The sequence below is a fragment of the Ursus americanus genome, chromosome 2, assembly GCF_024610735.1.
Source record: "Ursus americanus isolate L20-20 chromosome 2, mUrsAme1.1.p, whole genome shotgun sequence".
NCBI lineage: Eukaryota > Metazoa > Chordata > Mammalia > Carnivora > Ursidae > Ursus > Ursus americanus.
Genome location: NC_142128.1, coordinates 46,381,196 through 46,406,875, shown reverse-complemented (window position 1 = coordinate 46,406,875; position 25,680 = coordinate 46,381,196). Strand labels below are relative to the sequence as shown.

Below are 25,680 nucleotides of genomic sequence, written 5' to 3'. Positions count from 1 at the left end.
TCAATTTTTTCACCTGTAAAACAGGACTAGGAGAGGCACCTAGGTGGCTCAATCGGTTAAACGTCTGCCTTCAGCTCAGGTCATGATCCTGGGGTCCTGCCACGTCAGGCTCCCTGCTCAGTGGGGAGTCTGCTTCTCCTTCTCCCTCTGCCCCTGCTCCTGCTCTCTAATAAATAAAATCTTTAGGACTAGGAGTGCTTAATTGTATTTCAGGAACTAAAAAGACTATGCATAGGGAAGAGGTTTGCAAACTGTAACGGTCGTATACACGGAAGGTGTCAGCATTCATGTATAAATGAAATGAAAGAGAAAATGCAGAAAGAGAATGTTATTGATTTAATCATTAAGTGAACCTAGGTTAAGTGGATACTCAGACAACCCTGTTCTATTTTTTATAATGTGCTTCAAGCCTGAATGAGATATATTTCAAAGTAAGTTAAAAATCATTAGAAAAAGACCTGCTAAAAGGTTTTTTTTTAATCTCTCTTCTAAGACTTTTTTTTTTTAAATGCAAGTATCTTTTCAAACTCATTTATTCACATTTTTTTTTTCCATCTAGAGAAAGAATTTGGCTAAAAGGCAATGAAACCGGAGATAAGAAAATGGCCAAACTCCAGATCGATGCGTATGCTCCAGCTGTGAAGTTCCAAAACAAAAGGAGCTGTATCCTTCTGAAGTAGACTTTATAAAGTGACTAATATCCTTTGATTACTAAGGAAATTCCTCATGCCTTTGAGGATTTTGTAATATATATACTAAACAGTAATTCCAAGAAATAAATAATATGCATCAAAAAAAAAGCATGCCATTCTTCTAAGCATGTATTAGGTATTAATCCAGGCATTACATTTAGAAAATATCATAGTTATTCCATGAAACTTTTTTTCCCCAAGATTTTATTTATTTATTTGAGAGAGAGAGCCAAAGAGAGAGAGTGAGAGAGAACAAGAGAGAGAGCATAAGCAGGGAGGAGAGGGAGAAGCAGGTTCCCTGCTGAGCAGGGAGCCCGATGCGGGGCTTGATCCCGGGCTCGATCCCAGGACACTGGGATCATGACCTGAGCCGAAGGCAGACACTTAACCAACTGAGCCACCCAGGTGCTCCTGTGAAATTCTTTTTTATGGCCTTCCATGGGCATTAATCTTTGGCAAACATTTTGAACCAATAACATCACAAGTCAACCTTCCTGCAATAATCAGAGCTTCTCCCATACTTTGTCCAAGGTTTCAAGTTCCTGGCTCCTGCTGCTGGAATCTACGGATACTAGACATCATCTCTTCTCCAAAAGAAGAAAGCAATGAGGTCGAACAGCAATCTACTCCAAAATGTTTCTCCCAAACATTAAAAAATGAGGATGTAAAGCATCTCGAAGTTCTACCTAGTGACTGTTAAACATTTCATAGTTAAACAGTTCAGCCAGGTGATTTCTTCAGCTCTAAAGCTTAGATTCAGAGACAAGAACAAAGCTGATGTATCTCTGGCTAGTGTAACCATAAATGGAGAAAGGTCATCTCTAAATTTTCTGTTAGACTTCAGCACTGCTTATGTTATTCCTTGGATTGGCAAAGTAGATTCACAGCTCTTTAAGCAAAGCAGATGCAAAAAGACCCTTTAAATGACTATGAAAAGCAACAAACTTCCATCACTGTGATATCTCTAGAAGTGAACCATTACCTAAAATCGTTCTGTTGAATAAATACCAAGTGGCTAGCATTGTGCTGAGTGTCAGGGGTGGTAATAAGCCATGACACTTCCTGCCTTTAAAAGGGTTAGGATATAGACAAGATAAGCCTTTTAGATCAAACAATTAGGGACCAAGATAAGAATTTTTTTTTTCTAGATTTTATTTATTTATTCGACAGAGATAGAGACAGCCAGCGAGAAAGGAACACAGCAGGGGGAGTGGGAGAGGAAGAAGCAGGCTCCCAGCGGAGGAGCCTGATGTGGGGCTTGATCCCATAACGTCAGGATCACGCCCTGAGCCAAAGGCAGACGCTTAACCGCTGTGCCACCCAGGCGCCCCGAGATAAGAATTTTTTTAAAAAGCCAGGTTGTAGAGTGTAATAAACAGTTTATGAAGCTCTAAAGGCCCATCTCCATAATTTTTTCAGAAGGCTGTTCCTTCTGCATAAAGTTGCTGGCTTACAAAGCAAGAGAATACATTTAAACTCAACCCTATTTCCCTAGTCACAAATGTATGGACCATGAGTCATGAGCCAGGCTATCTATACGAGATTCTACGTAATAGATGATGTATGTATGCATATATATATGCAAGCACGCGCGCGCGCGCGCGCGCACACACACACACACACACACACACATCCTCTATTTGGGAAGTCTGAATGAGCGATGTGTGAAAAAGACTAACATGGAATCACTGGAGCTGCTATGGGATCAGGAATGACAACAAGCCACTATTACAATCTCTATGAGGCCTACGATACATTCCAGTCTAGGAAGCACAAGCACAGAGGGACTACTGGGCTGCTGAGCCAGTTTCCTGTGCTTTTTCAATTCCCATGTATCTTACAATAAGACCCTATTACTTTAAGGTTATCCTAAGAATCCATGCCATATATATGATACTGCTAGTAAGTTTTTTAAAAGAGACCAAGAAGGGGTAAAATACCCAAATATGGTACTATATTGAAGAATACATAAAATACTCAGAAAGAGCATGGTATTATATCTTGAATGCATAAAGTACTCAGGAAGAGGGGGAGAGAAAATCTCTGAGGCAGGCATACAGCCAGAGGTTCTCCTTATGTGTGCTACATTATATATGCATCTGAAACATGAAAAGACAATGTTAAGTGTCTGACCTTGATTTGAGGGACAGGTACCAAAAACAGGAAATATAAAAGAAATAAATCGTGTTCCAAGAAGTAGGTTTCCATCTCACTGGAAAAGGACATCTCAAACAAGAATGAAGATAATAGGGTGAACTGACATTCACAGTCACGTGAATCAAGGAGAGGCTATTCTTAATGGGAAATTGCCCCCAGGAAGATAAAAATTCCTTTCTCTAGTTATCTGAAGACAAGAGAGAGGCATCTAGAATAGTATTTCAATGTTTAGTGGAATTATAGACAAAGTAAATATCATTTTCCTGCCTTTTTTCTCGATGTTATCTTTCCTCCCTCCTTTGGAAGCACTTTCTTATCCTACCTTACATAAGCCTTCTAGAGTATTTGTTTCTGTCCCATGCTTGTGAATTCATTTTATTATATTCTTTAATTTACTCCTTCCCTCCCTAAACAGACTATCATATGAAACCACTGAGAAAAAATAAACATTAAACTTAATTGGATTTTTTCTTATTAATCAGTCATACCACACTCAAAGTGACTTGGAAGTTTGAGAAAATGTTATTTTCCACCACCCAGGCTCCAAATCATAATAAAACAAGTCAAAGAAAGGAGAAAAAGACAAAATACTTGCAGGAAAATAAGTCAGGAACACCTGGACCTAAATAAAGGGAGTAGAGGGAGTTACTGTGTTGGAGGCAAAAACTTAAAGCAAAGTCAAAAGAACAGGAAAAGGTTTGAACCTCTGACAGCATTACTGGGATCATAAGCATTCTTTCCTGCTGGCCTGTAACAGGAAGTCCGTAGTTATCCAAGAGTGAGTCTTGGAGAAAATTATTTCAGCAGCTCAACTGTAACGTGATTAAAGAGTACAGGAACGTGGGGTGTGTGGAGGTAGAAGCCTGGGACAGAAGAGCTTTATGAAATAATGGTATACGCAACAGTTAATGGCTACTTCTACTTTTTTAGATATTAAAATATTTTATTAAATACATATCCAGTTATAAAATAAAACAATACAGCTTGCTTACTGGCTCTGTTATGTCTGGATTATACTAAGACAAACCTTGGGGCTTTAGAATCTGTATTTCTTAAATTCCAATGCAATCATACGGTATCAATTATAATAATTCCTGTCAATGAAGTTAAGAACCAAAGTGGGAGAAAAAGCCTGTATCCTTCTGCACAAGAAATGATGCCCCTCATCTTTTTGATGAAAATGTTAGAAGAATATTTTATACTGAAAAATGGAAGCGAAAACCAAGCATGAGGTCATTACTTCTTTCATTTTCATTTTAGCAAGAACAAAAAGAACAACCCAGCATTTAAGAACCAAATTCCTGTCCCATGACAGTTTACAGTCATCATGATAAAATTAACTTCCTCAGCCCTGCTGTTAAAACAAAACAAGAAAAAATGGAACAGGATGCTGTCTCTAACTACTGTTACCTAATGAAGTTCAGGTTCATCCTCACTTTCCCTCGATATAAAACACCACAATGTGATAAATCAGTAATCAGGAAATAAAAAATCCAAACACAATGTGACAGACAGTCCTAACAGTTTCCCAGAACATGAGAGACTGTTTCTTCTAGAACATTAAAAAGTTGGGGGTTGTAGGGGGAAATCAGTAATTTTCCAACAGCACTTTTTATAGCAAACTAAAGAGAAAGAGCTTTTACAAACACAAGAAATATGATGTACATATTTAAAATAAAAATACCATTCATCTTCCTTTGTATATATAATCCCTTTAAAGGTAGGATTATTGTTCTCTTCCCTAGAAAAACATTATTAACTAGGACTTCAACCCATGGCTCAACCACTGATACTTCTAAAATGTACTACATATACTGTTTTGATCAAATAATGGAGAAATTATCTGGAGCCTGAGAAAAAGTATTCGGCTATTCGAGGGTTAAAAACACTTTTCTCTAGTACCTTCCATAAACATATACTTCAACACATTCGTTTTTTAACACCCACCAAGTCTCTTCATAGTGCTGCTAGGTCTCATTTCTAAAGTTTAGTTTTTTCTTTCCACTTTTAACATGACTGTGTCAACACTACGGCAAATACTTAGTTCTCAGCAACCAATACAGTTGCAGCCTTGCTGAAACCCTGTTCTCAGCTGCCCCCTTGCTGCTGGAAATGAACTTCGAGGCTGGCACAGTATAGAAATATACCAATTATGTCGAGAATAAGCTCAACACAAGAAATTTTGTGAAAATGCAGAAATCATGAGATGGCATTGCAAAAGTATTCCACATCTCCAAGTATATTTGATTAACAGCTAAAAATATATGAAATATTTGATTTCTCTAATCTTCAAGTGTCAAAGGTCTCTGTTCCTAATATTCTGAGCTACTAGATATTTATAAGTTAGGAAAAGAACTGAGTTAACTGAGAATTTCAGACAGCGAGTGGTGACAATAATCAGAGAATGAACTGTTTACAGTTAGCGTGTGCTTATTTCTAACAGTGCCCCCTCTACATTCTTAAGAAAAAGATAAGCCTAGGATACAAACCTCCGAGGAATTCTAACTCATTCATGTGTTCCTGGTTTAACGTACAGCACTCTGAGATATTCACATGGCAACTCTATGAAAAATGGATTTTCATTTTATAGGAAAAGCAGATGGAATGCAAATACCTCTGCATCTTGTTTCCATTTAATCTAACATTTGTAATGCTCAAAAGTACTCATACGAACATTTCCTTTTGAATAAACTAACACATTCTTCACCAATGGGAGTAAATGTGAGAGAAAAGAACAACAGGAAGTCTTAGGAACATAAATCCAAACATTCCACATTAGTATACTGATCAGTCCATGATTCACCTTAATCTGGGAAGTCTATTTCTCAATAACCAAACTGGACTAACATCACAAAGCCTAAAAACAAATTTTCACGTTTTTACTTCTTTTGTTAAAAACAAACGGTATGAATATAGGAATGACAAAGAATCAAAATCAGTAAGCCATTTCTGTTTCCTAAATATAAACTCAATGCCTGACATCAAGTCCATGTTTGTTTTCATGACACTCAACAGCTCAGAAACGAGCATGTATTCCAGTCCCACTCACATGACGCATCTCCACTGCCTCCTATCTCGCACTTCTTTCCCTCCCACGGTATTCGGCCCTGTGCCCTGTACGCAGCAGGTACTCAAAAATACTTTCTTTAGTCTTTCAAAGTGAACTTACCCTTCGAAACGACACAACATAGAACGTGTCTCCCCTTCTGCGGATGGCCTCAAAGAAGTCTTGATAACTTCTGGGTGACGCGTAATACACTTGTAGCTCACTCCCCGAGTTCCTGCTGAAGGAAGAAAAGGGTAAAGTGTTCTTAAACTAGCAAATTTCATATCCTCTCAAAAACAGTCCCCATTCTAAGGCTATGTCTGAACCAGAAGAATTTCTCTCACACAAAATATTAGCAGCATTTGGCAATAATTTTTATAACAACATTTTGAAATGTTGTTATAAAATGTACCACTCAAGTGCACTGCGAAGCATGTAAAAATAATCAAAGTATCAGAAAACAGATTTCTGCATTGGTTTGCATGATTTTAAATTTTTTGGTGACAGAAATTAAGTCTGAGGGAAAGTTCTTTTTCACCACTCCATCAAATCTGTGAGGCACGCTTGCCTATGAGGCTGTGTGAAAGGCGGGAAAAATTTACAATTTGGAAACAGACCTGGCTTTGAATTTCTCCTCCACTCCTCAAGTGGGTATTCTTGGGCAACTCAACCTCTGAGCAACCTCAATTTCCTCATCCATAAAATGAGGATAACCATATAAACCTGCAGGATTGTTACTGGGGTCAGAGATGTTATACATGTGAAGTACCAAGCATGGGTCTCCTGTTTCCTAGGAGTCACTCAACAAATGCTAGCCATAGATTTTAAAAGTACCATGTCAGGGCACCTGGGTGGCTCAGTCGGTTAAGCGTCTGCCTTCCGCTCAGTCATGACCCCAGAGTCCTGGGATCAAGTTCCACATTGGGCTCCCTGTCAGTGGGGAGTCTGCTTCTCCCTCTTCCTTTACCCCTTTCCTCTGCTCGTGCTCTCTCTTGCTCTCTCAAATAAATAAATCAATCTTAAATTTAAAAAAATACATTAAAAAGTACCATGTCAGTGTCTCCATAAAATTTTAACTAAAACTATAGTACCTCAACCACATCGTATCCCCAAAAAAATACTCAAATGATATTAATATAGTTTTTAATATTCTCAGTCTTTTACAGTTCAGCACAATAAGCTAACACCTAGAAGATAAAGGAGAGTTACAGAAATAATGTTTCATTTTTCTTCAAAAAGACAACCTATGTTTTCTTTTTTATATGTTCTTCTATATTTTCAATCAAACTTAAAGAAGAAAAAAAGATTGATCTAAAAGGAAAACTATAAATGAGTCATAAGAATTTTCTTTGAAATAATTCCATTTGCTCACTATAAGGCCATTTCTAACCATATCATTTTGAATATACAATCAATTCTTTTATTTGTTCTTTTAAGCAGGCTCCACGCCCAGGGTGGAGGCCAATGTGGGGCTCGAACTCATGACCCTGAGATCAAGGCCTGAGCTGAGATCGAGAGTTGGATGCTTAACCGCCTGAGCCACCCAGGCACCCCTGAATACACAATCAGTTCTTATTATTCATGGTAGTTATGTTCTATAAAGTCAGTGTGAACACCAAATTAGTAAATACTGAAACATTCTAAGGGAAATACAGGTTTAGGTTCCTACAAGCCCCCAGCTACAGCATTTCTGTCAACTGATCAATGTATCACTTTGTTTAATGTTTCTGTTTAAAGACACCTCCTTTGACATATAGTTTATTCATTACCATTGAACCCACAGTCAACAGCACTATAACCTATGCCTGAATGAAGCTTATCTAATATGTATATTTTCCCCATATAGCACAACACAGCTTTCTTGGACAACAGGTAGTCCTTCAGTGCTATGCTCCAGGGCCATTTCAAACAGTGAAATCACCAACAAAAACACAAAAATGTGAAATATATGGCACCTAAGAGACCTAAAAAGAAACTTGTTTACAGTATGAGAGCTGAAACAGGAAGGCAGAGTGTTGCCTTGTTAATGAAGCCTCACCTGGGACCATCTATGCACATTCATGAATGACTGAAAACGTCTTGAGTACTGACTTTGGGGCAGAGGTACATTTTAGTGAGTGGGCGGATTCACAGATACAGAATACACGAGTAATTCATTTGAAAATTTTTTAAGACTTTTTTAAAAGCAGTTTTAGGTTGACAGCAAACTTGAGAGGAAGATGTAAGAGATTAAAACCATTTTTAACCAGTAAAGAAATAATATGCCATCATAATGATGCAGCAAAAAACCAATATATGGGGTGCCTGGGTGGCTTAGTTGGTTGAGTGTCCGGCTCTTAATCTTAGTTCAGGTCTTGATCTCAGGGTCCTGAGTTCAAGCCCCACACTGGGCTCCACGCTGGGCACGGAGCCTACTTTTTAAAAAAGGGGCGGGGCAGCTGGGTGGCTCAATCAGTTAAGCATCCCACTCTTGATTTCAGCTCAGGTCATGATCTCAGGGTTGTGAGATCGAGCCCCACATTGGGCTCCATGCTGAATATGGAGCCTGCCTGGGATTCTCTCTCCCCCTCGCCCCAACCCCCACCTGCATGTGCTCTCTCTCAAAAAAAAAAAAAATTCCTTTAAAAAAACATTTTTAAATATGCATATAGTAAATGAATGACATATTCCGATCACTAGAGAATTATTAGTTACTATATACATATTTGAATTATCTATTTCTACAAGATAATATAGTTATCTCAGGATTTTAAACATTCATGATTGCCGATATGCTGCTCACTGCCATTTAATAGTAATTCTCGGTTAATAGGATAACGAACAGCTTTCGACATATACCGAGTATGTATTCTCAGTGCCTGGTACACTGTCTGACATGCAGCTGGTGCTCAGTAAACAGGAAATTAATATTAAATAAATAGTGAACCCTAAGTCTATGGTAGAACTACAGACAGAATCTGAAATTCTTCACGTCCACTTTATTTTTTTTAATTTTATTTATTTATTTGAGAGAAAGAAAGCAGGAGATAGAGCATGAGTGGAGAGGGAGGGGCAGAGAGAGAAGCAGGCGTCCTGCTGACCGGGGAGCCTGATGTGGGGCTCGATCACAGGACCCTAAGATCATGACCTGAGCCAAAGGCAGACACTTAACAGACTGAGCCACCAAGGTGTCCCTCTTTACTTCCACATCAGTATATCACATCATCATCATTACCGGCTTTTGAACATGCCAAGTACCATGTAAAGTGCTTTAAATAAATTATGCAATTTATTTTTTTTTGAATTTTAAAAGATTATTTTTATTTTTTTGGAGAGAGAGAGCAAGCGCGCACGACCGTATGAGTAGGGGGAGAGGCAGAGGGAGAGGGCAAGCACACTCCCCGCTGGGCAGGAAGCGCAATCCCAAGACCCTGAGATCATGACCTGAGCTGAAAGCAAACGCTTAACTGACTGAGCCACCCAGGCGCTTCGGGAGGGAGATAACCTTGAGCAGGCTTCACACCCAATGCAAAGTCCCACTGCAAGCTCGACCTCAGGACCCTGAAATCATGTCCTGAGCCAAAATCAAGAGTCCAGGCTTAATGACTGAGCCACCAGGTGTCCCCCTAAAAAATGATTTTAAAGTGCTTACTACCTAGCAGCTCATAACTTATTTATATTTATTGAGCATATGCCACATGCCAGACTATTCTAAATGCTGAATGTCAATTAACTCATTTAATCCTCACCATAACTCTATGACGTAGATGGTGATTTCATCTCCATTTTCATAGTCACGGTGAGATGGAAATGGAGAGGTTTAGTAATTTGCCCAAGGTCACACAGTAGACCTAACTTTCAGTCTGACTCCAGAATCCAGTCCTTACGCAATATGCTATACTTCCTCTCAATAAGCCCCCAAATGTTAGCGTTTATACTATATTAACTATTTCTAGGGGTGCAAAGCCCTGACTTTTCAATCTTTACATTATCGAGAATGACACTGGCAGCAAGGTCTATTAAAGGAGAATTGAGAAGATGGAAGGAGAAAATGTACCCAGTGAGGCGATTTCGGATTATTCTGACGCTCATCACAGTCTCCCCGATGGTGCCAAAGGCTCTGGAAATGAAATTCTCATCCATGTAGAGCTCCAGGTCGCCCATCCACAGACTGGCCGCCATGCCCGCAGCCCGGCCGGGTGTCTGCGGGCCGACAAGGCCAATGCTGGCCTAAATTACTCAATTTAATCATCAGCTCTGTGTGGCCAAAATTTGTGTAGATGAGGAAACTTCAAGTAACCTGCTCGAATCCACAGAGCAAGTAACTGGCAGAAATGATCTGCACTCTGCCAACTCAAAAACTAGCATCTTAACCATGATACCACAATGCCTCCCACGACACTGTTCCCTTTAGATAGCTATGTCTGGTCCATACATTTCAACCTTAGGCACAGCACTCCTTCGGGAATCCCTCAAAATCCTAAGTAGCATCAGTGTAGTGAAAAATGCATTTTAAGTCAAATAGATCTGAATGGTGATTCTGCCACTTATTAGTTCTAGGACTCTGGTTTAGAAAAAATAAGTGACTTGCCCAGTTTCTCTCTATATAAAATAGGGACTGTGATACCTACACGTTAAGTTATTATAATAGATTTAAAAAATAAAATGCATGTAAAGCACTCAGCAGGACACCTGGCACAGAGCAGATATTCGATAACATTCTCTTCCCCTTGGCTCATGAAACAGATGCAAATTGAGGACGAGAGGTACATGTATTTAAATTTTACGGCAAAATTATGACTGAACAGCATTCTAACTAAATCTGTATTTAAGGGATTTGAGAGTTAACCTTCTGAAATTATCTGGGTTTACTCTGACTGCTCAGAATTAGTATGTTATTTGAATTAACAGTAAAGTCACAGACGAGAACAAGTTCAAGGTAGAAGGGAAATATGCTTATCCACTTTACTAAAATATTAGGTATTTAAAATTCCATGGCCAAGAACTTCCACACTCTCTTACCTGAGACTAGTGGTTTCTGTGTATTGGACAGCCATGAGCTGAGAATTTGAGCCCTGCTCCAGAGCACCCTGGAAGAAAAAAAGAATTTAATGCCATATAATGAAATTATATGAAGGTCTTCCTATAGTGAATCACTCTACCTTTACATTTACTAAACTCTCATTAGAGTGTTCACATATTTTTTTCCATGAATATTAATTTTGGCATACTAGGTTCACATAACTAAACACCAACATAAAGACTAGAACTCTTCCGGTTACACTCTGGGCTGAGAGATGTGTCTTAAGGAGATTAAAATGTTAAGGCATTTCTCATAAAGTTCAAAAACACAGCCCAAAAGCTTAGTCCAATTACCACAAGTTTTATGACCAAGTCATACAAATATTACTGAACGCATAACTTATATTTGTCTAAAATAATCCTTTTCCCAATGAAAAGTTCCTGAAGTGTGAGAGGTCCATAATGAAACTACATCCTACTGTACTGAGTTAAACACGAAGATCTTCATGCCGACATATGCCTATGGACTAAGACATCATCAAAGAGATCTCACCAATGGGGGCGCCTGGGTGGCTCAGTCAGTTGAGCATCTGACTTGTGATTTTGGCTCAGGTCATGATCTCAGGGTCGGGAGATGGAGCCCAGTGCTGGGCTCTGCACCTGGCAGGGAGTGTGCTTGAGATTCTTGTCTGCTTGAGATTCTTGCCCCCGCACCCCCTGCCGCTTGTATGCACTCACTCTCTCTCAAATCAATCAATCAATAAAATGTTACTTTTCCATAAACAGCATATAGTTGGGCCTTCCCTTTTAAAAAACCTAGTCTGACAATCTCTCCCTTTTAACTGAAGTATTTAGCCCGTAACTGTAATTACTAGAACAGCTGGGTCCACTATGTTGGTATATATTTTCTATATATCCTATTTTTTCTTTATTCTTTTCCTGCCGTCTTTTGGTTAGAATACTTATTTTTTAGTATTCCACTTTTATTTCCTGTATTGGCTTTTTAAGCTTTTCTTTGTGCCAGTTTTTACTGTTTGTTATAGAGATTATCCTTAAGTTACTACAGTCTATCTTTAAATATTATTTGAACAATATAAGTTTATAATTCCATTTACCTCCCTCTCTGTGTTCTCACTGTCTTATATTTTACTTCTATATAAGTTATAAACCTACAACAATTTGTTACAAGTTTTTTTTTACAAGTTTTGATTTAAAAAAATAACCTTTTGAAGACATTTAAATACACACACACATATAAAATAAAGATACCTTTTATAAAAAGACCGTTTATTTTTACCAGATATTTACCCATTCTGGTGCTCTTCCTTCCTGCTAATCTGGAGTTATAACTGCTAATTTCCCTTACTCTAAAAAATGTTTAGTATTTCTTATAGTGCAGATCTTTCAGAGATAAATTATCTGTTTCTTTTTTAAAGATTTTTTTTAAAGATATTATTTATTTGACAGAGAGAGACAGTGAGAGAGGGAACAGAAGCAAAGGGAGTGAGAGAGGGAGAAGCAGACTCCCCACCAAGCAGGGAGCCCGATGTGGGGCTCGATCCCAGGACCCTGGGATCATGACCTGAGCCGAAGGCAGACAATTAACAGCTAAGCCACCCAGGCGCCCTGAAATTATCTCAGTTTTTATCCACCTAAATGTCTTGATTTTGCCTTCATTTTGAAAGGTATTTTCATTAATGTGCCCCTTTACCTTTTCTAGACTCGCGATCTAGAAAGAGGGTAGAATTATGAAATAGGATGAACAAAATCAAGGATATAATGCTTAGAGATCACAGACATTTCAAAGAAATGTCAAATCCTCAAATTTACAGAATATCTTAGTCTACTGGACCCTTTTAAGGATCTGAAAGGAGTGGCTGTGAGGAAAAAGAGGGTTGAAATGAGGAAAGAAGACTAAGCAGGGTAGTTACAACTCTCTATGCTAAGAAAGAGAAGCAGCGAATTCTTTATGTTTTGGTACTGACAACAGCACATGCAGAATGATCCTTCTCCTTCTGACGTAGAACTACTTTTACCCTTGACAAATATAGATTCAGCCTTCTCATTCCTTTTTCTGTAATAGCTAAGAGTCCCACATTTCTGACCATTACCTAAGTTCTATTACAGAAACATATGTACCCAAGATAGCCGAGAAAAAGATAATACTTCGGATTAAACTGCAGATCATGTCCAAAGGCTGTGAAATTAAAACAAGATTATCTTCTTTGCATTAAAATTCCTTCAAGATGAAAGAACACCAAGCACCCCTTACATAGTAAATAAATTCTCTATTCATTTATCTAATGGAAAGGAAAAAAACAACATGAAAAATTCTATCAAAAGAGAAGGCAAAAAACTCATTTAGGCCAAGAATTTTAATCTAATTCTTCATAAAGTCCATTATACCTCCTCTGCGGAATTATCTACTGGCAATTATCTGCCCCTTTCTTGCTCTTCCCCAGTATAGCAAGGGACAGAAGCCTGAAAACTGTATTATCCAAACTTTGTTGCCATCGGGGTTGATATAATTTAGGTACTGCCAATAAGATATGCGTGCGCCAGATTCAGAAAGGCAAAGAGAGAGAGTCCATTCTTCCCCCACCCAGCGGCAGCTGATGTGTAGTCCTTGGCAGACAGGAGTTTTGTAGTACTAGACATTGCATTCCGATGCCAGGAAGCAGCTTTGTTTGGGCTTCTGAGGTAACTGTGACATTGGTAATAACTGCCTGTAGCCTCCAGGGGTACTAACCACCAATAAAATTACCATAATACATGAACACAAAGGTAGAGAGGCCCAGAGAGGCCCATACTGGATAATCATAGAATCTCAAAGCTTGAGCTCATCTAGACTAACCTTCATTATTTTACTGATGAAAACAGCCCCACAATGGTTAGAAGTCCGTGTTTCTCAATATCCTTTCAGTATACCTGTGAGCATATAACATACTGCTTCCGATCAGTTTCCAAATAATCAAATATCTAAGATGCTGCCATTAGCATATAAACATGTAAACCTGGAGATGTATATCCCATCTAAAAATAAAACCTCTTCCTTAATTCTTACAGGTACTCCATTTTCCCGTTCCTATTAATGGGGGTCATCCTAAAATAATTCTCTCCACTTCTTCATTTATTATTACTTCCTGAATCCACATCAATCAGGCTTTGTCATTGCCATTCCAATGAAATGATTCATCAAGGTCACTAACAAGTTCTAATCATCAAATCCAATGGTAAATTTCTCAGTCCTCATCTTAATCATTATTTCTTAGCTTTAGTAACAGTTAATCACCTCCCTTTCTTATAAAACTTTCTTTGGGTTCTGGGACACTATTATCCTACATTTTTTTCCTATCCTATGGGCCAACCACTCTTCTTCCTTCTCAAGTGCCTATTCTTTCTTCTCTCTCATCCTCTAATGTTAGAGTTGCCCCAGGGCTCAGTTCCATACCTCTTTTTTTTTTTTTTACTTTCTCCCAAGCTGATATCATCCCAGACTAAACTTCCAGGCTTGACCTCTCCCCTAAACTCCAAACCTGGCTGACTGTCCACTTGACCTGACTGTAGTCATACTGAATTTAAGAGATATTTAAATCTTTTTTTTCCTATTTAAATCTCTTGATTCCTGCCTCCAACTCCTCCTTCCCTAGTCTCACTCTCTAAATGGCATCATCATTCCTCCAGTAGTTAAGGCACAGAAATTATCATTGATACCTTCTAATTTTACATCAGCAATTTCCAGCAGCTCTATTCTCAAGATACATTTGGAATTCGAATACTTTCCTCCACTACCACACTAATAAGGGCTGCAATGATCTCTCACCTAGCATACTGAAATGGCTTAACTGGTTTCCCTACTTCCACTCATGTTCCTTCCATAGTCTACTCTGTGTAGCAGCAGTTAGAGAAATCTTTTAAAAATTCAATGTTCAGGGGAGCCTGGGTGGCACAGCAGTTAAGCGTCTGCCTTCGGCTCGGGGCGTGATCCCGGTGTTATGGGATCGAGCCCCACATCAGGCTCTTCCACTATGAGCCTGCTTCTTCCTCTCCCACTCCCCCTGCTTGCGTTCCCTCTCTCGCTGGCTGTCTCTATCTCTGTCGAATAAATAAATAAAATCTTTTAAAAAAATAAAAAAATAAAAAATAAATAAAAATTCAATGTTCATAGCAGCAATGTCCACAATAGCCAAACTACAGGAAGAGCCCAGATATCTATCGACAGATGAATGGCTAAAGAAGATGTGGTCTATATATATAGTGGAATACTACCGAGCCATCGAAAAAATGGAATCTTGTCATTTGCAACGACGTGGATGGAACTAGTGGGTATTATGCTAAGCAAAATAAGTCAGTCAGAGAAAGACAATTAACATATGATATCACTCATATGTGAGAAACAAAACAGAGGATAGGAGAAGGGAGGGAAAAATAAAACAAGATGTTAGATGTCAGTCTGTTAGGCGTCTGCCTTCAGCTCGGGTTGTGATCTCAGGGTCCTAGGATCAAGTCCCATGTCGGGCTCCTTGCTCAGCGGGGAGCCTGCTTCTCCCTCTCTCTCTGCCTGCCGCTCCCCATTTGTGCTCTCTCTCTCTCACAAATAAATAAAATCTTCAAAAAATAAAGCAAAACAAAATAAAATAAAGTCCTAAAATAAAATAAAAAGATGGAAGCCCAGCCAAATACGTTCTGAACAAGAGCTGTCATTAACCTGTAGCCAGCCCCACATGTCTAAGTTCAAAAGTGCTCTCCAGGGGGGCGCCTGGGTGGTGCAGTCGTTAAGCAGCTGCCTTCGGCTCAGGGCGCGATCCCAGTGTTCTGGGATCAAGCCCCACATCAGGCTTCTCCGCTAGGAGCCTGCTTCTTCCTCTCCCACTCCCCCTGCTTGTGTTCCCTCTCTCGCTGGCTGCCTTACTCTGTCAAATAAATAAATAAAAATCTTTAAAAAAAAAAAAATTCTCTCCAGGAAGATGTGCCTCCACTTCCAAGCTGTCCTATGTTTCAACACAATCTTTCTGAAAAGTTCTAAGAACAGAGAGATACACAGTACCATTTTCATACCATCTGTGCCAAAAACATTTGTGCCATGCATAGGAACCCCTGGCTTGAGAGTAAATTTGAGGGAGAGAGCAGGAAAGAGCACCACGCCGGAGCAAGAACTCCTGGGGCTCTAACACCTGGGAGGAGGGCTTCAGTGGCAGCCACAAATGCATCTGAAGCAGCAGGAGGCAGTGGGAAGTGCCTGAAGTTCAGGTTTTCCAAGTTTTTCAGGGAAGGAAGCAACCCATCTGAGGGAAGACGGCCAACCAATATGCCAACCCTTGTTCAAAGACAAGCAGAAACAAACCTGAAGAATACGGGTTTTCTGCTGATTATTCGTCATTCTTCTCGACTTGGTCCTTTCCACTTCATGTCTGTGAACCCATCCTCGAAGTTCATGATTTAACCTATAAAATAGCTTAGTTAGTTCAGCATACTTCATAGAAATTAATGTCTCACCTTCGCTTACAAATGAATTTAATCATATTAAGTTCCAAATAGCATCCCTAGTGCCTGATGATTCAATAGTCCTTTTTGATTTGAAAAAGCTAAGATATGAATGTTATTTTTAATACAACATGCATTTTTATACAGTAACCTCCTCAATCATGGGTTCAATTAAAAAAAAACATAATTAAATACCTTCCAAATATAAATACTGAACACCTTTTCACGGAAGACTACTTCCTGTTTCTGCTCTTGGGCTACATACACTCAAACACCGGAGACACTGAAGAGCATTTGGTAAGTTACAGGATCCGACCAGCAAATGGATACATTAAAGCCTTTGAAAATCATGCTCTTTGGGGAGAAGGAAAAGAATGAACTCAACTGCTCAGGAAAAAGAAATTTCCATGCACTATAACCCAAAATTTCCAACACTGCAAATAAAAAAAAGGCCTAGTTCAAATGTAAGTTCCATTTATTGTGCTTACTTTTACAGCAGTTGTGAAGATGTCAGACTACGCTTACTTAACTGTAGTTGATTACTACTTAAAAAAACTGAAGCAGTTTTTGAAGTTCAAGGATCGAATCCAAAATCACAGGAAAATATTCAAGGGAAAAGTAGATAAGGAAAGGTAAGGTGTGCCCTCATGGGAAACTACCCCCAGAATCACTTCTCTTCAAATTGTAATCTTCCTCACTTGAAGAAAAAGGCACCTTCTGCTATGAATGTTACCACTCTCAAGTCTAACATCCTGAATTTTTATATTAATATCATTCTGTAGTCTTCAAATAAGGCATATTTAAGTATTCAACCCAATGCTATCATGAAAAATAGACCCATCACCTCCTTTATCAGGTTGATGGACAAACTAGACAACACCTGATATGCCGACGATCATCCAGCACATAATCAGCGCTTCTCTCAGCCACTGAACTAATGTGAACAAATAGTTTTCTAGGTTCCAAAGCTAAACCCAGGAACCCGGTCAGATATTTGTGTAACAATCTAGAACACTCACCTGAGAGATTCTGTGGTGTTTATCAGGGGCTGACAAGGAGGTGGAGGAATATACAGTAGTGGTTCTTCACTTAGCACCATGAGGGCCTTGTCATTTGAAACAGAATGATCGTATCTGAAAAACATATGCACAAAATCTGTCTCCTTGTGTCTTAAATTCCTAAGTAGTTTGCTACAAGAAAGTCATTACTAGTATTAACTTTCTATGGAAATAAAAATATAGTAAATAGGATATACTGCAAGATAGAAGTAATGCAATAGAAAAAGAGGGAAGTATAAACCAAGTAGCACAAATGTCACTTTCCAATTTCCTGCAGATGGTCATGGTAATTCACATTTATCCAGTCACCATTTAGTGAGCAATTACTATGCACCAAAAACTAAGGAAACAATGATAACACATGGTCCGTGTCTTTGATGAGCTCAAGGCATACACAGTGATGCTGGAACAGAGGTGACATGGTAATGGGGGGATTTGGGGGAAGGACCCACTGACTGATAGGAAAGACAGTATTAAGGGAAGAGGACCTAAGTTTTGTGGTCGTTCACAAATCTGTGATAACAAAACTGAAACTGTGTGTGGCAGGGGTAAGGAGAAGCATTAAAACACTTGGTGGGAAAGAAGTGAAAGTGTTGAAAAGTTGAATATAAATTTTAGAATCATGGAAGAATCCGAGTCACTAATAAAACACGAAAATAATATTAACCAGTTACTCCATTAGCTTCAAAAAATATACCTTCCTAACTGTCACACTGAATTCATATCCATGGTGTGATGGAGGGAGCAAAACCTAAGCTGAAAATCAGAAGTGGAGCAGGGGGCATAAGTGCTACTTATTCTCTTCACTCTGCTATTTTAACCTTTCTCACTAAAAAATCTTAGAGCTGTCTTGAATTTCTTTATATTCAATGCTCTAGATTTAGAAAACTAGATATTTAGCTAAAACCCAAAAAGAAAAAATATAAACACAAAATCAGACACGGCTAGATACACAGTTTCCATTAATTCATTCAACCAGTATTTACTGAATACCAACTGTGTGCCAGGTACGGTGCTAGGAATCCAACAGGGGAGCGAAGAGGCACCTAGAGTTCTGCCATGCATGTGTGCAGTTTGAAATGTTTAAAAAAAGAGAGAGAGAGAGACGTCAAGGAAACTACTGGGTAGAGCAGTCTGGAGACTCACAAGAGAAGTCTGGATGGGAAACATAAATTTGGGAGTTGTCAGGATATAGAGACAGGGATTGTGTACTAAATAACAGATGAGTCACATAAGCAGAAAGAAAACTAAAAAGTCCACAGTTCCAGAGGATGAGATTTGGATAAAGGAGGAGCCCAGAACGACGACTGAAACAGAGGCCCGTGAAAAAGACAGAAACTGAAAAATGTAGCAACACGAAGGAGCATGTTTCAAGGAAGGAGGGATCCACAGAGCCAGATGCAGAGGAAAGATCAAGATGAAGACAGAAGTTTCCACTGAATTTGGCAACACTGAAATAACTGGCCTCCTTGACAAAAGTAATTTTGGCAGACTAGAAAACGAACTTCAAGAGAAAAGTTACAGATGTCTATGTATGCCACACACCACAGGGAAAAAAAGCAACAGCTGAGGATATACACATCATTCTTCCCTTCAAGTTGCACCAGAACATTCTCCATATCCTCTCCTCTGCCTCTAAGAGTGAAATTGTTTGGAATAACACAGAGATGTTGGTACACAGGTAGTTAACCCTAAAATTAAGTGTTGAGGAAGAAGAAAAAACCTCTCCCTCATACTGGGTAAATTCTAAATGCCTACAAGAGGAGGCTGCTTGCTACACTTAAAAGACCTGTCACATGTGCCTAGTTTAAAATCAGGTCTCCATACTTAGAATAATATAAATGCTACTATCCAGAGAAGTCTAAAATCACTGTTGAAGACATATTTTTGATCTATAATTTTATTTCCATGTGATAAACCCTAGTATAATGACTTCTGCACATCTGTGCTAACTGGCTTTGTTCTATCAGCCAAAAATATTCTTTGGATGAGAAAAAAAAAATCTGATAGGAGAAATACCAGGAAAGGAACCGGGTGGAGCTGAAGGGAAAAGAAAAGGGAGAATCTAAGCCAACATGCATCTGGAGACAATCAGATCCACACTAATCCTGAGATGGTTGGAGTTCTAGACTGCGTGCAAACTATTTCATATCAATAGACACCATTTCGGCAAATAAATCACTAAAACAAAGGACAGTGCTAGGGAGGTGGAGTTAATGAGAATCCCTGGAATAAAGACAGGTTCTGGCTGATGCCTTCTATGTAGGGTAACCATCCCTTCCATTTATCCAAGACAGTCCTGGATTTATGCCTCATGTCCTGATGTAATTATTACACAGCACTACCTTTCATTCTTAGAAGTGTCCCAGTCTGGCTGACAAATTATATGGTCATCTTATAAACCACACATTTCTAAAACTGAAAACATATATTCAGTTAATTACTAAATGCTAAGAGAACATAATGTTATAAATTATGGGACTATAATCTACTCCTTTTTTATTTGAACCACTTCTCATATTCTTCTAAAAAATGAAACATAATAGATATGTAAGCTGCATTAAAAAATAAATAAAGTGTCATGGCTGTGTATAAATAAACCAACTAAAATGCAGTTCAAAACACATTTGTATTTGCTGCTTTCAAATGCTGCACAAACTTTTTGGTATCTTTTATTCAGTATTTATAATGATTAAAGCAAGAATATCAGGGGCGCCTGGGTGGCACAGCGGTTAAGCGTCTGCCTTCGGCTCAGGGCATGATCCCAGCGTTATGGGATCGAGCCCCACATCAGGCTCCTCCGCTATGAGTCTGCTTCTTCCTCTCCCACTCCCCCTGCTTGTGTTCCCTCTCTCGCTGGCTGTCTCTATCTCTGTCAAATAAATAAAAAAAAATCTTTAAAAAAAAAAAAAAAAGCAAGAATATCAAATTGATGGACTGAAACCTACTTACATCTCCCAGGGTGCTTAATAATAATCTTAGATATTTCAAGAGATTTGCATGCAGCCAAGAATCCAAAATCTTGGATTCCAATTTTTACCAATACCAGTAACCCAGCACAGGCAATGGTAACTCTGGGGTGGGGAAGAGCGAAGGGCTTGCATTTCATATACAACTTTGGAAGCTGATAAATTACAGCCCGAAGGTCACTCGAACATCTAGGTTGAACTAGGATGATCAAACCACTATGCTTTCCATGTTACCTTACTCTACCACAGACAAATAGGTGAAGGCTTCTCTTTACTGAGGTTGGTTCAAAATAAGTAATATTCTTATAAAGCTTACCTGAACTGTAATTTCAAGTATGTAATCAAGAACTTGTTCTACTTTTTAACAACTAGCAATACGTATCTAAAGGGCACATTCTCAACTCTCATAAATCCAAAGACTATCAAATTTAACATTTAAGTTTTGATGGATCTCATGTGGACAACAGAACTCAAAGTTACACGTAGAACATGTAAGACAAACTTGGACAAATTATGTAGTAAAGTGAAAGATACTATTAAACTCTAGCAATATTCAAAGTCACCGTTAAGTGAGCACCTAAGATCGGTATTTCAAAAGTATGGCTAATTTTGGCATGTAAAAAAAAAAAAAGGAAGAAATGTTATATATTATTTTCCAACACTATGGCATCCATCACATTGTAGGCCGCATTACACTTACTGCCATAGAATTCTGTGGATCCTCCACCACACTTAACCATAATACTTTACACACTGCAGATTCCTAAAATAATGAATACCAGCATTTTTTTCCAGGAAGGCTAAATGGAGACAAGCCCACAGGACTATGCTAATAATTTCACTCACTGATATGGCTATCACAGTAAAAATTTAAAAAAAATGATTCCCCTATGGCCCTTGGCCTGTAGAACCTTACAGAGTTACAAGTCAACAGATCTTTAATGATTCTCAAACATTATATTGTGCAATCGTTGCCACACTGTGACCTCCCTTTGCTTTGTTAGTCAAGGACCTCACTCCACTTGATTCTAATAAAAATCTCAAATAACACAGGAAAATGTTTATCAAAAAGTATACAGCTCCGAAAATGCCCATTATAGCCTTCTTCTAGTTTACATAATATAGACCTCGTCTTTGCAAAAAATTTTCAGTCTTTTACTATGGCAAGCTATACAGAAATTTAGCAGGAGAATGATAAACCGTAACGAGGGAGGGAGATCCAACAAAGATCACAATAAGTAAGTATAAACGATCTGATCAAATGACTGCACACAGGTCCACCCATATCCCTCCACCAGATCCTATTCATCACAAGATGATACTATTACATACCCTGTATGTGTAACCATATGACAGATAAAAAACATTAAAAACATTATGTGTAATATAACGTGTGTATATTGTATGTGCCTCCATATGTATCTTAGTACACACAAACCAAGATCACATCTCTGTAAGAATTCCAAAATTGGGAAAGGTTTCAAAAAGTACATTTATTCTTAGAACTGATCTTAACAGTAAAATCTACTAAGGGCCTCAATAACTCGTTTGTTCTACAAATTAAAACTGTGCATATACAATTTAGATGTAAACTTATACTATATAATTCCCACGGCAGTTTCATTAAATCATTTTAACAGAGACATGCCATCTTCTAACCTGTAGCTGTTTTTCTGGATGATACCATCTGATGTGTCTTCCACCTCTTTAGCAGAAAATTCTAGAAGATGCCTCCTTTGATTTGCAGGGTTCACACCAGGATTCTTTCTCCTGGAATCCTGTTCCAACATGCTGAAAATTTTAAAAAGTGAAACAATAATTGAAATAAAAATATGTCACACATATACATACTACATTAGCTCTAAAGCAAACCCAAATTCCTTCACAGGTTCATGCACACACGTGAACACTAGGCACAGAAAACAAAATAGTACATGGCTGTGGTCAAATCCCTCATGTGGCATCCTGTACACATGAAAAACAATTTTGAGAATAATTTTCATTAAGTCTAAAACTATCTCATTTTTAAACTGCTTAAACAGGGGCACCTGGGTGGCTCAGTTGGTTTAGCGTCTGCCTTTGGCTCAGGTCATGACCTCAGGGTCCTCAGACAGAGCCCCTCATTGAGCTCCCTGCTCAGCGACGAGTCTGCTTCTCCCTCTCCCTCTGCCCTTCATCCTTGCTCATGTGCTCTCTCTCAAATAAATAAATCATAAAAAAAAAACTGCTTAAACAACATCAGTATTCTATATGCTTTAAAAACTCTGCAATTATGTATGTATATAAAGTAGAAATAAGTACAACATACATATAAACAAACTTTAAATTCAGATAACAACTGAAATAAGAAGTCCTCCTGAATGTTGCAAACTGATGTTTTCAATGAGGGAACGCTTCAAATGAAATTGGAACTTTTCTCCTTATGGACAGCCAAATGCACTAGCCCTTCACAATCCCAGAAGGCTGGTGATCAAACACAGATAACAAAAAATTATTTTATTTTTTTCAAAGATTTATCTATTTGAGAGAGAGTGCACGCGTGTGCGCACACACATGCATGTAAGGGGGAGAGGCAGAGGGAAAAGGAGAGAGAAAATCTTAAGCAGACTCCCCACTGAGCACGGAGCCCAAGGCGGGGCTCCATCTCATGACCCTGAAATCATGACCTGAGCTGAAATAAAGTCGGCTGCTTAACTGACGGAGCCACCCAGGCAGCCCACAAAAAATTATTTTTAAAAATACTTCTTATTTACATGTAAAAGTTTCCTATTTCCTTCTTTCTCCCCATCTTCCCCCATACCTTCATTTGTCAATATGTGTCCTCATGGTGGGCCTAAGTATTTGCGGCAAACAAACGTGTGTGTGTGTGTGTGTGTGTATATGTGTGTGTGTATGTGTGTATATATATATATACACACACACACACACATACACACGCACATATAAAGCAAATACTGCAATAGTTATTTAACACTTTTAACTCACTAATCATGAGATTTAGCTTAGAGATTTGGGTCACTAATAAGATATTGTGTGTGTGTGTGTGTGTGTGTGCTTTATTTTATAATGCCACACACAGAATTTCCACTAGTTCTAATCTTGAAATTAAACACAAAAGAAATCGCCTTAGGGAAACAAAAAGGGATACCAGATTCCACTGAGAGGGATGAAGAGGTAGAGGAAAGAAACGGTACTGAAAGGGGGTCACAATTAAGGGCCCTGTGGTTCTAAGGACAAAGGGTAGGGCGGTCTGTCTCCACATCAGGGGAAAGCAACGTTAGGGAAAATAGGAAGCAGGTACATCTCTCTAGAATCATCTTTTGATCTCTTAGTTTATTTCCCATTCTCCTCATTCTTTCCCCCCGGAATCACTGCTATCTGGTGGTCCTCACACAATATGCTGTAGCACTTGAAACATCCTGTAAAAGCTTCAAAGGTGTACCACCAAATTACCAGCCTTGTGGGACATTTAATTTTGCTACGAATGAGGATGCATTCTGTTACCATTCTATCTCTCAGACACAGTGTTTACCTGCGTGGTCCCAAACAACATGAACCCTGCTGCAAATAAGGGAAAAGGTCTAGTGGAGTCTCTAACCAAACTCAGGAAAACTGAGCTTGGTGAGCATTTAAGAGAATAAGAGAGAAGCAGTAGATAATAACTTTATAGGGAAGACAAACGGAGAGTGTGATAACTACAGAATTTTTTTTTTTTGCAAATTACTTCTCTGAAAAAGATTTTCCTTTTAAGTCTTTCAAGTGTGGTGCCAAATATTCTACTTAGGAAAGTATGCTGTAAACAAAACAAAGTTAAGAACCTTCTCCTTGGTTTACAGAATCTCCATCAATTCAACAGCTACACTGTATTAGTGACACACCCATGTAATAACATTCCCGTCCCTACAAGTACTCCCTCAACCCCGCCAATGACTAAGAGGGGCTCTACCACCCTGACTGTAAAAAGTGTTTCCCTTATTTTAACTAGAAACGTACTTCTTTGTAACTTCTACCCTTTGGTTCTAGTTCGGGGCTTTGTGGCTGTCCAGAAGGAACCTAAGCAAGCGTCCTTCCAACGTCCAAAGACATCTAATCCATACCCCCTACCCCCCACAGGCCTTCTTTCTCACAGCTATGGTTTTTACCTTATTTTCCCTTCCTCTCCCTCTTCCAATTCTGAATTTATATAATTGAGCTTTTTGATCCCAGCTGAATAATTTACATCAATTCCTTTAAAAATATTACTTTGTCTACCATTCAGTCAAGAACTTCTAGGATCCTAATTAGCAAAAGAAATTCTCCTTCTGGGGCGCCTGGGTGGCTCAGTCGGGCGTCTGCCTTCGGCTCAGGGAGTGATCCCGGCATTTTGGGATCAAGCCCCACATCAGGCTCCCCTGCTGGGAGCCTGCTTCTTCCTCTCCCACTCCCCCAGCTTGTCTCTCTCTCACTGGCTGTCTCTCTCGCTGGCTGTCTCTGTGTCAAGTAAATAAATAAAATCTTAAAAAAAAAAAAAGAAAGAAAGAAAGAAAGAAAAAGAAAGAAAGAAAGAAAGAAATTCTCCTTCTAAGCAAGGATCAGCATGCCATCAACATCCTCAACTGAGCTGTTACTAAAATACTGAAAAGCACAGAACAAAGAAATTGAGCCACGGAGCATGCCCCTAGAGAAAGCCTTATAAAAATGTAAGCTTTACCACTTCTGAATTAATTCTATCACATAGTCCAAAATTTCCCATCTTGACCATACAGATATTACTAGCAAGTCTGGTCAAATGTTCTTCTAAGATGCAAATATAGTAAAACAGTAGCTGCCATTTTCTGAGCACCTACTGTGTATTAGGGAACGAAGGCTTAGTACACATTGAGGTTCAAAGAGTTTAAACAACTTGCCCAAGGTCATGGTCTATGTAGTTAAGGAAGCAGAGGTTTGGACCTAAGACTGGAACTCCATTACTACATTATGTTGACAACATTTCTCAGAATGACTGATTATTTATTCAACATGCATTAAATACCTATTATGTTCCAGGAATCATATACAATGCTAAAGACTCAAAGATGAAAAAAAAAAAAAAAGGTAGGGGTGCCTGGGTGGCTCAGTCCATTAAGCGTCTGACTCTTGATTTTGGCTCAGGTCATGATCTCAGCACTGTGGGGTCAAGCCCTGCATAGGGCTCCATGCCCAGCATGGAGCTTGCTTGGGATTCTCTCACTCCCTCTCCCTCTAAAAAAAAAAAAATAATAATAAATAAATAAATAAAAAACATTTTTTACGAA

The 25,680-nt window shown here is 38.8% G+C and overlaps 1 protein-coding gene across 3 annotated transcripts in view; it reads right to left on the bottom strand.

Moving 5' to 3' along the window:
• ATF6 (activating transcription factor 6) overlaps window positions 1–25,680 on the bottom strand; it is a 198,598-nt gene that overhangs the window by 104,687 nt on the left and 68,231 nt on the right. For 2 of the 3 annotated variants that reach the window (XM_087855906.1, XM_045784291.2), the window contains exons 11-15: window positions 22,067–22,198; window positions 17,400–17,513; window positions 16,241–16,340; window positions 10,897–10,964; window positions 6,019–6,133 (exon numbers count right to left, since the gene is read on the bottom strand). In XM_087855906.1, the coding sequence (XP_087712032.1) occupies window positions 6,019–6,133; window positions 10,897–10,964; window positions 16,241–16,340; window positions 17,400–17,513; window positions 22,067–22,198 (529 nt within the window). The remainder of the gene's footprint in view (window positions 1–6,018; window positions 6,134–10,896; window positions 10,965–16,240; window positions 16,341–17,399; window positions 17,514–22,066; window positions 22,199–25,680) is intronic. The other variant, XM_087855905.1, reaches the window with a different exon arrangement.